Source organism: Dipodomys spectabilis, unplaced genomic scaffold (genome assembly GCF_019054845.1).
Source record: "Dipodomys spectabilis isolate Male_0828 unplaced genomic scaffold, ASM1905484v1 ptg000175l, whole genome shotgun sequence".
Taxonomy (NCBI): Eukaryota; Metazoa; Chordata; class Mammalia; order Rodentia; family Heteromyidae; genus Dipodomys; species Dipodomys spectabilis.
In genome coordinates this window covers 11,250,711-11,264,354 of record NW_024870852.1, presented here as the reverse complement: position 1 = coordinate 11,264,354, position 13,644 = coordinate 11,250,711, and the positions used below count along the sequence as shown (strand labels likewise).

The window sequence follows — 13,644 nt, the reverse complement described above, 5'->3', positions numbered from 1 at the left end:
ACTCAGGAGGCTGAGATCTGAGGATTGCGGTTCAAAGCCAGCCCGGGCAGGAAAGACTGTGAGACTCCTATCTCCAATAAACCACCAGAAAACCGGAAGTGGCGCTGTAGCTCAAGTTGTAGAGCGCTCGCCTTGAGCTGAAGAGCTAAGGGACAGCGCCCAGGCCCAGAGTTCAAGCCCCATGACCGACAAAAAAAAAAAAAAAAAAAAAAGCTCAGGGACAGCACCTAGGCCCTGAGTTCAAGCCCCATGACTACTACCAACAACAACAACAAAAATCATAGACTTTCCTGCCTGGACTGGCATTAAACAATCCTCAGATCTCAGCTTCCTGAGTAGCTAGGATTATAAGTATGAGCCTGTCTGGGCCTGCTTGCTTGCCCTCCCTGCTTCCCTCCCTCCCTTCCTCTCTCCCCCCCCCCTTGCTTGCTTGCTTGCTTGCTTCCTTCCTTCCTCCCTTCCTTCCTTCCTTCCTCCCTTCTTTTCTTCTTCGCCAGTCCTGGGGCTTGTAGACTTTTATTAAATTATACTTCTGTCTTCCATGCTGGCATACGGCCTAACACAGAGAAGACCGTATTAGTTAGATAGACTGACCTGAGCAAGGAGGAATGCTGATGATATCGCTGATTCTCAGGATTAAATGCATTTTCATGTTCTGTACTGTCACCTCCACCCTTTGTAAGATCTAACATGGAGTTAAACTGCATCATTATTGTAAACATCTGTTACCTCTGTGTTCCCCTCCTCCTCTGTACTAGACTGTGAATTCCTTATGGCCACGAGTCAAGGTCTGAACTGAGGATCACGTTCAAGAACGTTCTTAAGAGTGAGTGAATGAATGAGCTCAAGCAGGCATTGGGACTGTGCCTGCCTGGTCATCAAAGGGTTTTCAGCCAAGATGAGGCGAATTGGAAAGTGTCAGCCTGTGTCCTGCCAGATATCCCTCTCCGTTTTCTGGCAGCCCCCTTTAGGTTTGGGCTAAAGGGACAAGGCGGGGCACAGGGTGTAAATGGCACCAGTCTAAGTTGAGGATGGAAGATATATCTGGTGGGGGCTGGGACCTAGGAAGTGGGCCTGAACACCCAAAAAAAAGAGGGGGTAGCTTATGAAAATCAGAGCTGAGGATGTATGGGTGCTATAGGTTGTGGATTTGGGGGACAGGGGATCATGTGTGGCTAGTATACCGTAGACATGCAGAACCGAGGGCTAAATCTCAATATTCCCCGGCAGGGTTCAGCAGGATGGGCGTGGCCTGTCGGGGACGGGGCCCGGATCCCCACGCCTTCTTCCAGGGCGGTCCAGCCCCGGGGTGATGCGAGTGAGCGCGCCTGGCACCGCCCCCACAAAGCCAGAGCGCGCCCCGCCCCGCGCCGCCACCCGGTCCCGCCCTCCGCCGCCGGGCCGGCGCGCTGAGGCCAATGGGCGCTGTCGCCGCCGACTGCGTCATAGCCCAGACAGCCAATAGAGACAGCTCTCGGCGGCTCGTGGCTCTTTCGCGGCAAAAAGGATTTGGCGCGTAAAAGTGGCCCGGACTTTGCAGGCTGCGGCGGCCGGGGGCGGAGCGGGATCGAGCCCTGGCCAGGACCTGCAGCCATGGGCCCGCGCCGCCGCCGCCGCCTGCCACCTGAGCCGCGCGGGCCGTGAGCACCATGGCTGTGGCCGGGGCCCCCGCGGGAGGCCCGTGCGCGCCGGCACTGGAGGCCCTGCTCGGGGCCGGCGCGCTGCGGCTGCTCGACTCCTCGCAGATCGTCATCATCTCCACAGCGCAGGACGCCAGCGCCCCGCCGGCCCTCGCCGGCCCCGCTGCGCCCGCCGCCGGCCCCTGTGACCCCGACCTGCTGCTCTTCGCCACGCCGCAGGCGCCCCGGCCCGCACCCAGCGCGCCGCGCCCCGCTCTCGGCCGCCCGCCGGTACGGACCCCAGGGACACCATGCCGACTGCGCCCCCTGAGTCCCCGCGCAGATCCGGGCAGGCGCAGGGTTGGGCCCAGAGGCGGCGGGGGAGGGGAGGACTGAGGCGCCCGCGCGGGGCGGTGCACAGCCTGGGCTGGGCCTCCGGGCTCCGCCCCGAAGTGCGGGTGACCGCGGGCCGGTCCCTGTTTGGCTGTCTGTGCTCTGGGCCTCCACTTCTCGCCAAAGCCGCTCGAGCGCCGGACTCATTGATAATAATGGTCCACGTGTATTCAGCTGGTGCTTACTGCATGCCAAGGCCTTTGGCAAGCTTCAAGCCAGCCCAAGCGCTGCTGTGAGCTTCGGGTTGTCACGTGCCCATCTGCGGGAGGGAGGAACTGAGGCCTGACGGGGAAGTGATTTGCCCCTTGACCAGTCGCACCAGCTGCAGGTGGTGGGGCTGATATTTGAACTCCTGTCGGCTGGCTTGCGATCACCATTTGCAGTTGGGTATTAGGTGCGGCTTTTGGGGAGATGAAGGAGGAAATGTTGGGGAACCACTGAGACCCTCCTTCCTGCCCCTATTTTGGTTGGCCAGGTGCAGGCCGGGCCCCAGGCCTCTGGGGAAGAGGCCTCCCAATAGGGAGGCCTTCTCTGCAGGGGCGGGGCGCTGGGCCAGCTGCTGGTCCCCTCCCTTTGCCTGCCCTTCCATCTGCCACCTTCCCAGCCCCTGGTTGCCATGGATCCTCATTAATCAGGCACACAGACCCCTGATCCTCTGTTGAGGGCTGGGTGGGCCTGGCTGTGGGTGCTAGAGAGGAGGCCCCTAATGCCAGGACAGAAAACACCATCTCAGGGAAATCCCCGCATTTTGTGGTCCCTTCTTCCTGAGCAATAAGGACCCCAAGGTCAGTTCAGACTGGTGGGCCAGGGGAGGCAGCTGGGCTACAGTGGGAGGAGAGAGTGGAGGTCTGAACTTGGACCTTTAGGCTGGAGGGCTGGAACAGCCCAGGCAGGACAGAGCCTCTGTAGGAGGCTTGAAGCAAGCAGGCTGGGCCATGCCAGGCTGGGCCTTGGACCTTGACCGCAGAAGCTGCTTAACTACTGATGGGGATGTGGGTAGCAGCTGGTCCCTGAGGCATCCTGAGAAGGCCTCCCACCCCTTTGGCATAGTGCCCAGTGCTGCCTTCCTTCCGGAATCACCAAGATGCTAATAATAATAACAATAGCAGCCCCCACTGTTTTGAAGATGTTTTGTGTGCCAGGCTCTATGGCAAGCACTTTATCCAGTTAACTCATTTGACCCTGTCATCAGCCTTCGCTTTTTATAGATAGGGAAACTGAGGCCCAGAGCTGATTGAATTTTCCCTACTCATTTTTCCCTACTCATTTTGCAAGACCAAGCTGAATTTCCTGGGTGTTGACCTAGAGAAGCTAATTAATGGAGGGACCTGGAGAAGCTAATGGAGGTTGGAGAAAGCCCAGGAAGGTCTCTGAACCTCGTGTCAGGGGCGGGTCTCCTGTATACTCCAAGAACTTGTTGTTGCAGAGACTAGCATGAGTCTGAACAGGTATACTCTATTCATGACATGGCTGCACTTAGGACCCATGTAGGTCCTGTCCTAAGCCTTCAGCACTGGGAGGAAGAGAAAAACCTATCCACGGCAAGTGCTGTTCCAGGGCCAACACCTTATTAGCATAAGGAATCCATTTATTTAATCGTTGAGTTATTGAGGGCCCCTTACCTTTGTATTTAAGGACCAATAGGCACTTTTCTGTAGGTATGCAGGGAGGGGCTGGCACATCCTAGAACTGAAGGCCAGAAATGCAGGCCCAGCTTTTGCTTTCTGCTTTGGCATTTCTGTGGGGGAAGCCCTTGAAATAAGCTACAGGTTTGGCTTCTGCCCCAGGGTTCATTTATTGATAGTTCCTCCTGTATACAGAGTTCTGTGCAATTTAGGCATTTCTTCTGGCCCTGCCTGTCTACCTTCAACCTTTTTAGGTGGACATTAGAAAATGACAACAAAAGCTCAGCCAGGTGCTGATAACTCACACCTGTAATCCTAGCTACTCAGAAGGCTGAGATCAGAGAATCATGGTTTGAAGCCAGCCCAGACAGGAAAATCTGTGAGACTTTTACCTCCAGTTAGCCACCCAAAAACCAAAAGTAGAGTTGTGGCTCAGGAGAGCAGTAGCCTTAATCAAAAAGCTTAGGGATGGGGCTGGGGAGGTGGCTCAGTGGTAGAGCGCTTGCCTTTCATGCATGAGGCCGTGGGTTCGATTCCTCAGCACCACATAAGCAAAAGGAAAAAAGCTAGAAGTGGTGCTGTGGCTCAAGTGGTAGAGCCCTAGCCTTGAGCTGAAGAGCTGAGGGACAGCGCCCAGGCCCAGAGTTTAGGCCCCACGACCGGACTCCCCCCCCCCCCAAAAAAAAAAAAAAAAAGCTTAGGGATGAGCCGGCTATCAGTGGCTTAAGCCTGTAATTCTAGCTACTCAGGAGTCTGAGATCTGAGGATCCCTGTTGAAAGCCAGCCTGGGCAGAAAAGTCTTGAGATTCTTACTCCCAATTAACCACCAGAAAACCGGAAGTGGCGATGTGGCTTAACTGGTAGAGTGCTAGCCTTGAGCTGAAGAGCTGAGGAACAGCACCCAGGCCCAGAGTTCAAGCCCCAAGACTGACCAGAAACCAAAACAAAACAAAAAATGCCCAAAACAGTCAGGCTTGTTGGCTGGTAGACAACTCTGTTCTCAGCGCTCCATCTACAGCCAGAGGATCAGGAGTTCAAGGCCAGCCCTTGGGCTACATAGCAAGACCCTGTCTCAGGAAATCAAACCAAAATGAAAAGTCTCTAAAGTTTTTCATTATGCATATAATTGTATTAAGACAGTATTAAGAAACTGGAAAGCTGGGCTCTGGTGGCTCGTTCTTTTTAATCCTTGCTACTCAGGAGGCTGAGATTTGAGCATCACTGTTCAAAGCCAGCCCAGGCAGCAAAGGCCTGAGAATATTAAAACTGGAAGTAGTGCTGTGGCTCAAAGTGGTAGAGCTCTAGCCTTGAGCAAAAGAGCTCAAGGACAGCACCCAGGCCCCTAAGTTCAAGCCCCACAACTGACCAAAAAAAAAAAGTAGAAAGCAGGGAGCCAGTGGCTTATGTCTGTAATTCTAACTACTCAGGCGGCTGAGATCTGGAGAATCTTGGTTTGAAGCCAGACTAGACTTCATGAGATGTCTGTGACTCTTCCAAACGACTAACAAAGACCATGTTGGAGGTATGGCTCAAGTGGTAGAGCACTTAGTCTAGCATGTGTAAGGCCCTTAGTTTGATCCTCAGCACTATCCAAAACCAGGTTGAAAGGGGCAGTATCCTAGCGCTCTCTCGCTCTCTCTCTCTTTCTCTCCTTATTTTCTTTCTCTGGATGTTTTTTCAGTTGTAGAGACATTTTTAAAAATAAATTTATAGCTGGACTCTGGTGGCTCTCATCTGTAATCCTAGCTACTCAGGAGGCTGAGATCTAAGGATCACGGTTCAAAGCCAGCTGAGACAGGAAAGTCCAGGAGACTTTTTTTGGGGGGGGTCTGGTCGTGGGGCCTGAACTCTGGGTCTGGGCGCTGTCCCTCAGCTCTTCAGCTCAAGGCGAGCACTCTACCACTTGAGCCATAGCACCACTTTCGGTGTTTTTCTTTTTGCTTATGTGGTGCTGAGGAATCGAACCCAGGGCCTCAGGCATGCAAGGCAAATGCTCTACCACTGAGCCACCTTCCCAGCTCCTCCAGGAGACTTTTTTTTTTTTCAGGAGACTCTTATCTCCAGTTATTTTAAATTTTATTTTGTGCTGATACTGGAGCTTGAACTCAGGGCTTCACACTCACTTATCTAGCTGCTCAAGGCTGGTGTTCTACCACTGGAGCTGCATCTCCACTTCCGGCTTTTTTCTGGTTAATTGGAGATAAGAGTCTTTCAGAAACTAGACACCCAGTTGCCCACACCTGTAATCCTCACAGTTTGAAGCCACTGAGGACAGGAAAGCCCATGAGACTCTTGTTTCCAGTTATCAAGCAAAAGGTCTCTCAGACTGCCTGGGTTGACTTTGAACCTTGTTCCTTATTTCAGGTGTGAGCCACTGCTATCCAGCTTTCTAATTTTTAAATTGTAGATGTTCCTTTATGCCCATATTCAAACAGTGCACCATTCTCATTGCTCAGGTAAGGCAGTCTCCTGTGGTCTCCCATATAGAATTTGCCCCTATATTCCATAACAACCAACCAGGGAAAAGTTGATGAGATTTGTAATCGTGGAAGGGACCATGTATATCTTTTGCTCTGTCAGGTTTTCCTTGTTGGGCCTGTCTTTTAAGAGAACCATGGCCTGCATTATTGCTTTTCTGAATAGAATCCTAGAGCCTAAAAAAGCCAAGGTCTTTGTGAACACTTTGTCAGATTGGTGATTGAATCATTCGGATTTCTCCATCAGTGAATGTCTTCACAAGGCTTTCAGGGTTCCATGCTTGGGTTTAAAAGTGGTGACAGCTGGGCGCCAGTGGCTCACTTGCTATTGACTAGAAACTTGATCTGGGGACACAGCTGGGTGGCACAATACATAAGGTAAAAAACAAAAGGGCTGGGAAGGTGGCTCAGTGGTAGAGCGCTTGCCTTGCATGCATGAGGCCCTGGGTTCAATTCCTCAGCACCACATAAGCAGAAAAAAAAAGCCAGAAGTGGCACTGTGGCTCAAGTGGTAGAGTGCTAGCCTTGAGCTGAAGAGCTGAGGGACTGCGCCCAGGCCCAGAGTTAAGGCCCACGACTGGACCCAAAAACAAACAAAACCAGCTTCGAGGCTGGGAAGGTGGCTCAGTGGTAGAGTGCTTGCTTTGCATGCCTGAGGCCCTGGGTTCAATTCCTCAGCACCACATAAGCAAAAAAAAAAGAAAAACGCCGGAAGTGGCGCTGTGGCTCAAGTGGTAGAGCGCTAGCCTTGAGCTGAAGAGCTGAGGGACAGCGCCCAGGCCCAGAGTTCAGGGCCCACGACTAGATTCCGCCCCCTGCCCCCCCCCAAAAAAAACAAAACAAAACAAAACAGCGTCCAATGAAGTGCTGGTGGAGCTAGGACTTGAACTTAGGTATTCTGCCTTCCACTTGAGTAGCCTGTGTGTGTGTTAAAGCTATGACCCCTAGAATCTCTCTACCTCACTAACACTTTCCTTTGTTGATCGTATGGCTTGAACTCTGGGTCTGGGTGCTCTCCTTTTGCTGTTTTGCTCAAGTCTGGTGCTCTGCCACTTGAGTTATAACTCAACTTCTAGCTTTTTGGTGATTAATTGGAGATGAGAGTCATGGACTTTCCTATCAGAGTAGTGGTTCTCAGATCTCAGCTTTATGGTAATTACAAGCAAGAGCCACTGCCATCTAGCTTTATTCACACATTTTGTGTGAATCTAAGTAGAGAAACTGAGGCAGAAGTGGTACAGGAATACTGAGCCCTCAGCCACATCTCTTGGCCTCCCTTCCGGTTACTGGCATCCTCCATGGTTTCTGCTGCAGGTAAAACGGAGGCTGGACCTGGAAACTGACCATCAGTACCTGGCTGAGAGCAGTGGGCCAGTTCGGGGCAGAGGCCGCCACCCAGGAAGAGGTACCCATAGAACTCAGACTGACCAGGCCCAGATTGGGGGTGTGGACAGCAAGCATACTTGCAGATTAAACTAGCTGCTGAAGCTTGGCCTGAACCAGGCCTCTGGGAGGCCTAGCAGGCAACTGGATTGGTTGCTCGGCAGGTTCTGGATGGGGAGTTCCCTGGCCAGAAGAGGAATGCTATGGTTGGCAGGGCCACCCTGCTGAGCTAGCCAAGGGGAAGGAACCACCTGTTCCCCACCCCATCCTGCTACTCTGTAGCCAGGGAGGCAGGCTTGCATAGGAGTAGAATGAATGCTGAGGGGCCTTGCCTCGCCCCATCCCTCCTTGACAGGTGTCAAGTCCCCCGGGGAGAAGTCCCGCTATGAGACATCACTGAATCTGACCACCAAACGCTTCCTGGAGCTGCTGAGCCGCTCGGCTGATGGTGTCGTAGATCTGAACTGGGCAGCTGAGGTGCTGAAGGTGCAGAAGCGGCGCATCTACGACATCACCAATGTCCTCGAGGGCATCCAGCTCATTGCCAAGAAGTCCAAGAACCATATTCAGTGGCTGTAGGTACCGCCAAGGCGGGGGGTTAGGCAACAGCCATGGCAGGCAGAAATGCCTGGTTGTGCCAGCCTGAGCCTCTGTCTTATCTCCTGGGAGGGGAGAGGGCGTCCCTGGGGTGGCAGTGTGGAGAAGTACAAGTCTATACAAGTCCTGGGTGGCAGTGTGGAGAAGTACAAGTCTCCCTGCGGTTGTATATCTTCACCTGGGTAACCACCACCTGGCCAAGATGAAGAATACTTCCAGCCTCTTAGAAGATTCCACTGTCCCCTTCCCTGGTCATTACGCATCCTCCTTCTACCACGTGACCACAATTCTGTCTCCTGCTATCCATGAGATTTGTCTGGCATACATTTTATTTTTGTTATTCTTGATTTATTTTTTCCCTTCACACTTCTTCCCACGCATCCTGCTACCCTCTCTGACACATCTATCTGCCTTTTCGGGTTTTGATAGGTCATTCTGTATTGTTTTTCTTTTCACTTAATAACATATCTAGGAAATAACTACATCAGCTGTCATATTGCATGGTGTGTCTGTACTATCATTTACTTACCTAATCCCTACTAGGCACATATAGGTACATGTTGACAGTCAGACCAGACTTTCAGCCCTATGGCTGTCTAACTTAGAGCCTGATTCATGAGCCAGAGAGGCTTGCCTGGGCCTCACAAAGAACTTCAGCAGCAGACTGTGTCCTGAGGGCCAGGGCTGATGGGCAGCAGGGCCAGGAGCTGCTAACCCTCCCAGGTGCCTCCCCACAGAGGCAGCGATGCCATGATGGGGATCAGTGGGCGGCTTGAAGGGCTGACCCAGGACCTTCAGCAACTGCAAGAGAGCGAGCAGCAGCTGGATCACCTGATGCACATCTGTACCACCCAGCTACAGCTGCTTTCTGAGGACTCTGACAACCAGCGATATCCTTGGATTGGCCAGTGGGCGTGGAGGGCAGGCCTGGCAGGTGGCTGCCCCATCCTAGTGAGATGGGAGAGGTTATCCTGGGCTTTGGACTGTGAATTCTGTCTTTGGATGCAAGTCGTAGCCTAGCATTTACTTACCACATGACCTTGGGCAATAGTTTAACATTTTGGAGGCCTCAGCTTCATCAAAAGGAAATAGCTAGGTGCTGGTGGCATACCCCTGTAATCCTACCTACTCAGGAGGTTGAGATCTGAGTATCATGGTTTGAAGCCAGCCGAGGCAGGAAAGTCCGGAAGTGGCATTGTGGCTCAAGTGGTAGAGTGCTAGTCTTGAGCATAGAAGCTCAGGGATAGTGCCAAGGCCCGAAGTTCAAGCCCCAGGGTGGGGGGGTGGGGGGGAGAGATGGGGATAGTCTGTCAGAAGCTCATGCCTAGCCAGGCACCAGTGGCTCACGCCTGTAATCCTAGCTACTCAGGAAGCTGAGATCTGAGGATCATGGTTCAAAGCCAGCCTGGGCAGGAAGGTCCATGAAACTCTTATCTCCAATAAACCACCAGAAAACCAGAGGAAGGTCCATGAAACTCTTATCTCCAATAAACCACCAGAAAACCAGAAGTGGTGCTGTAGCTCAAGTGGTAGAGTGCTCTCCTTGAGCTGAAGAGCTGATGGACAGCACTCATGCCCAGAGTTCAAGCCCCACCGGAAAAAAAAAAAAAGAAGCTCATGCCTGTAATTGTAGCTGCTCAAGGTTCAAGGTTAGCCCAGACATAAGGTTGCTAAGTTTTTGTCTTCTGCAAAAAGCAGGGCTAGGGGAATGGTTTAAGTGGTAGAACTGCAGCCTAACAAGTTCAAGGCCCTGAGTTCAACTGCTGACTAGAAGAGGTGTGGGGCAGGGGGAGTAGTAATATCCACTTCCAGAACTGTACAGATTGTAAAGGTAGCTGGATGATGCGTGTCTGTATACCAGCATATGGAAGCTGGAGGTAAGAGGATCACCAGTTCTAGGTTAGCCTGGGTTGCATAATTAGATATTGTCAGAAAAACAAAAATGACTCAAAAGAAAGGGAAGAAAGGCTAGTATCAACTATGACGAGTATTCACATAATAGAGTGATGTAGTGCATTATTGTAGCTTTAAAGTTAAGACAGTTTTGTTTTTCTTTTTTTTCTTTTTTTTGTGTGTGTGGGCGGGTCCAGTCGTGGGGCCTGGGTGCTGTCCCTCAGCTCTTCAGCTCAAGGCTAGCACTCTACCACTTGAGCCACAGCGCCACTTCCGGCTTTTTTCTTTTTGCTTATGTGATGCTGAGGAATCGAACCCAGGGCCTCATGCATGCAAGGCAAGCGCTCTACCACTGAGCCACCTTCCCAGCCCCAACAGTTTTGTTTTTCATTTATAAGCTTTGGGTACAACCATCAATTGGCACCAAGATCATAGGCCAAGATAGATTTCAAACTCTAGGTCTGGAGTTCTGTTAAGCTTATCTTGTATGCACTCCTGCAGCAGATATATCCTTACTAGCTTGGCATTCGCTGGGTGGATGGTCCTGTGGCACAGGTGTGCAGTAGAAGCTAATAATAAGATCTTGATCACCAAGGATGAGCCAGACTCTGGAGTGAGAAGTCTATGGAAAACAAATGACTCTGGCTAAGGGACCTACCTTGTTGGCTGTCTGGGTCCTTGGCCCCTTAGAGGCCAAAGGTCATGTGATCCTTGACTCCACCCACCCTAGCCTATGTGACCTGCCAGGACCTTCGTAGTATTGCAGACCCTGCGGAGCAGATGGTGATGGTGATCAAGGCCCCTCCAGAGACCCAGCTTCAAGCTGTGGACTCTTCAGAGGTGAGACCAAGGATTCCAGACCTGACCAGGACAGACTGGGTTGGGATGGTGGTCACTTAGGCCTCAGTTTACCCTGCCTGCTGCCTCCACCCAGACCTTTCAGATCTCCCTTAAGAGCAAACAAGGCCCCATCGATGTTTTCCTGTGTCCTGAGGAGAGTTCAGGGGGGATCAGCCCTGGGAAGACCCCTTCCCAGGAAGCATCTTCTGGGGAGGAGAAGACAGCTGACCCTGTCACCACAGTGCCACCACCAACATCTCCCCCCTCATCCCCCACCATGGATCCCAACCAGTCCCCGCTTAGCCTGGAGCAAGGTAGGTGAAAGAAGAGTGGAGGTTGTCCTAAGTAGTCCAGCAGGATTGGCAGCCCCCTCTTTCCTCCCCGCTGGACCATTCCAGGCCTGAGGTGCTCTCCTGTCTCCCCAGAGCCCCTGCTGTCACGGATGGGTGGCCTCCGGGCCACTGTGGATGAGGACCGCCTGTCCCCCCTGGTGGCTGCTGACTCACTGCTGGAACACATGCGGGAAGACTTCTCCAGCGGGCTCCTTCCTGAGGAATTCATCAGCCTCTCCCCGCCGCACGAGGCCCTTGATTACCACTTTGGCTTGGAGGAGGATGAGGGCATCAGAGACCTCTTTGATTGTGACTTTGGGGACCTGACCCCCTTGGATTTCTGATGGGGGCTTTGGGTCCAAGGGTCTCTTGAGATGCTCACCCTACATCTGCAGCCCTGGAGCCCTACCTCTAGGCCATCCTTCTGGCCCTATTAGAAAATTATAATTTATACCCTCTCTCCTTTCTCCAGCAGCTTCTAGCCCTGGGGTCTGGCTGCAGCTGGTTGAGCAGGCCAGGAAAGGAAGGATTGTGTGTGTAGTGTGTGTATATATATGTACCTGACACCCTGCTTGTGTGTAATGTGGGGTGAGTAGTGTGTGAGCATGTGTGCGCGTGCTCCTGTACCCGGGAATGAAGGTGAACATACTTGAGCTTGTATTGAAGACATGCCCTGGTGTGTCCACGTGTGGTCTGTGTGTGTTGTGTGTGTGTGTGAATGGATCCATGTGTGTGCATGAGGGGGCTCTAACTGCACTTTTGATCGCTGTGCTCCAGGGGCCCAATGTGGCCCAGATGGCTCCCTGTTCCCAGAATCCTGTGCTTTGACCAGGCCAGGTGGGAGGCCTTGGCTTGCTAGGCTTGCAGGGCAGCCAGAGCACTTCTTGTCTTAAAGGTTTTCTGATCAAAGCTTTAATGGAGCATTATTTATTTATCGAGGTCTCTTTGGCAAGCCTGAGGAGTGAGCAAGGGTGGGATGGGTGTGGGGCTGATACCCCAACTCCCTATACCCCTGTGCAAGGGCAAGGATCTTCCAGCTGTTCTTTGCCCTACCCTGAGGGAGCTGAGGCCTGAGCGGTTTATTTATTGGGAAAGGGAGGGAGGGAGACAGACTGTGGGTGGGTGGATGGAGGGAGGGATGGTCCCTTTTCCAGGGAGGGGTCACTTCAGGTCCCTAGCTGCATGCACCTCATGAGTATGAGAAGGGAGAGGTGAATGGGGACCTTCACTGACAGGGTGGGCTGGAGGGGTGTGTGAAGGGCTCACTACCCTGGACCCAGGGGTCCCTCCTGTGGTATTTGAAGCCCCCTCCCCCTATTGCTCTGACCCACCCTCCAATCTGCACTTTGATTTGTTTCCTAACAGCTCTGTTCCCTCCTGCTTTGGTTTTAATAAATATTTTGATGATGCTTGGGCTGGGTTCTAGGACTCTACTCCATATAACTCTGGGGGTGAGAAAAGCCAAGATTCCTGTTGAAAATCCGATTCTCCATGCCTGACTAAATTGCCTTTGGGTCTCATAACCCCCCAAAAGGAGAGTGTTGTCACTGTTTTCTCCTAACTTAAAAAAGTATTTTAGCTGGGCTCTGGTGGCTCATGTCTGTAATTCTAGCCACTCAGTAGGCTGAGTGATCTGAGGATCACAGTTTGAAGTCAGCCCAGACAGACTGATACAACCAGCACGAAAGCCATAAGTGGAAGCGTGGCTCAAAGGGTAGAGAGCTAGCTGTAAGTGAAAAGTTGAGCAAGAGCTTGGACACAAAAATATGTTTATTGTAGAATGAGTGCCATACACAGAAGTGCAAAGAGTAGGTAAGCCACACTCCTTTCACCAGAGGCCACTGCTGCTCAGTTTGCTGTGCTCCTTGCCAGGTATCTCCAGGCTTCAGTAAAATACAAGCATGTTTGTACCTTGATACTTTCCAGTCTTGGGATGCATGTCCCCTCCCCTAATGGGCCTGTCAATCTGACTGAAGAAATTTGTGCAAATGAGGCAATCAGCTTCCTGGAAGATCAGTGCTGGTCCCAGAACAGTACAGTAGGGTTGTCTGAAGTAGGGAAAGAATACCCAGTAGGAGGGCTGGGAATGTGGCTTAGTGGTAGAATGCTCACCTAGCATGTATGAAGCCCTGGGTTCAATTCCTCAGTGCCACATGAACAGAAAAAGCCGGAAGTGGCGCTGTAGCTCAAATGGTAGAGTGCTAACTTAGAGCAAAAGCAGCTCAGGGACAGGCCCAGAGTTCAAGCCCTAGGATTGGCAAATGTATAACCTTAGGCAGAGTGGAACAAGAAATGAGTGTGGCTGGTAGACTGTCAGCGTTAGATGTTATTCTGAAACAAGGCATCCTCAATTTCATTGATTCTGTATTTAAGCCTCTGGCTGCTGTGCTGAGTATGGGCTGCAGGGAGGGCCAGGATGGCAAGAGAAAGATGGCTGGGCTGAGCTTGCAAGTGCCAAAGAGGGCGGTCCTGAGAACCCGGGGCC

General features: G+C 52.2%; 1 protein-coding gene across 2 annotated transcripts; it reads left to right on the top strand.

Moving 5' to 3' along the window:
* Positions 1-1,561: 1,561 nt before the first annotated feature.
* Positions 1,562-12,064, top strand: E2f1 (E2F transcription factor 1). Of its 2 annotated transcripts, none has more exons than XM_042694518.1 (7): positions 1,562-1,910; positions 7,429-7,519; positions 7,853-8,072; positions 8,832-8,984; positions 10,713-10,827; positions 10,922-11,141; positions 11,253-12,064. In XM_042694518.1, exons 1-7 carry the CDS (start codon positions 1,650-1,652, stop codon positions 11,501-11,503), a joined length of 1,311 nt encoding a protein of 436 aa, XP_042550452.1. In that variant the 5' UTR covers positions 1,562-1,649; the 3' UTR covers positions 11,504-12,064. The 2 variants fall into 2 exon arrangements, with proteins under 2 accessions (XP_042550452.1, XP_042550453.1); XM_042694519.1 differs by lacking the exon at positions 1,562-1,910 and adding an exon at positions 6,015-6,093.
* The last annotated feature ends 1,580 nt before the right edge of the window (positions 12,065-13,644 follow it).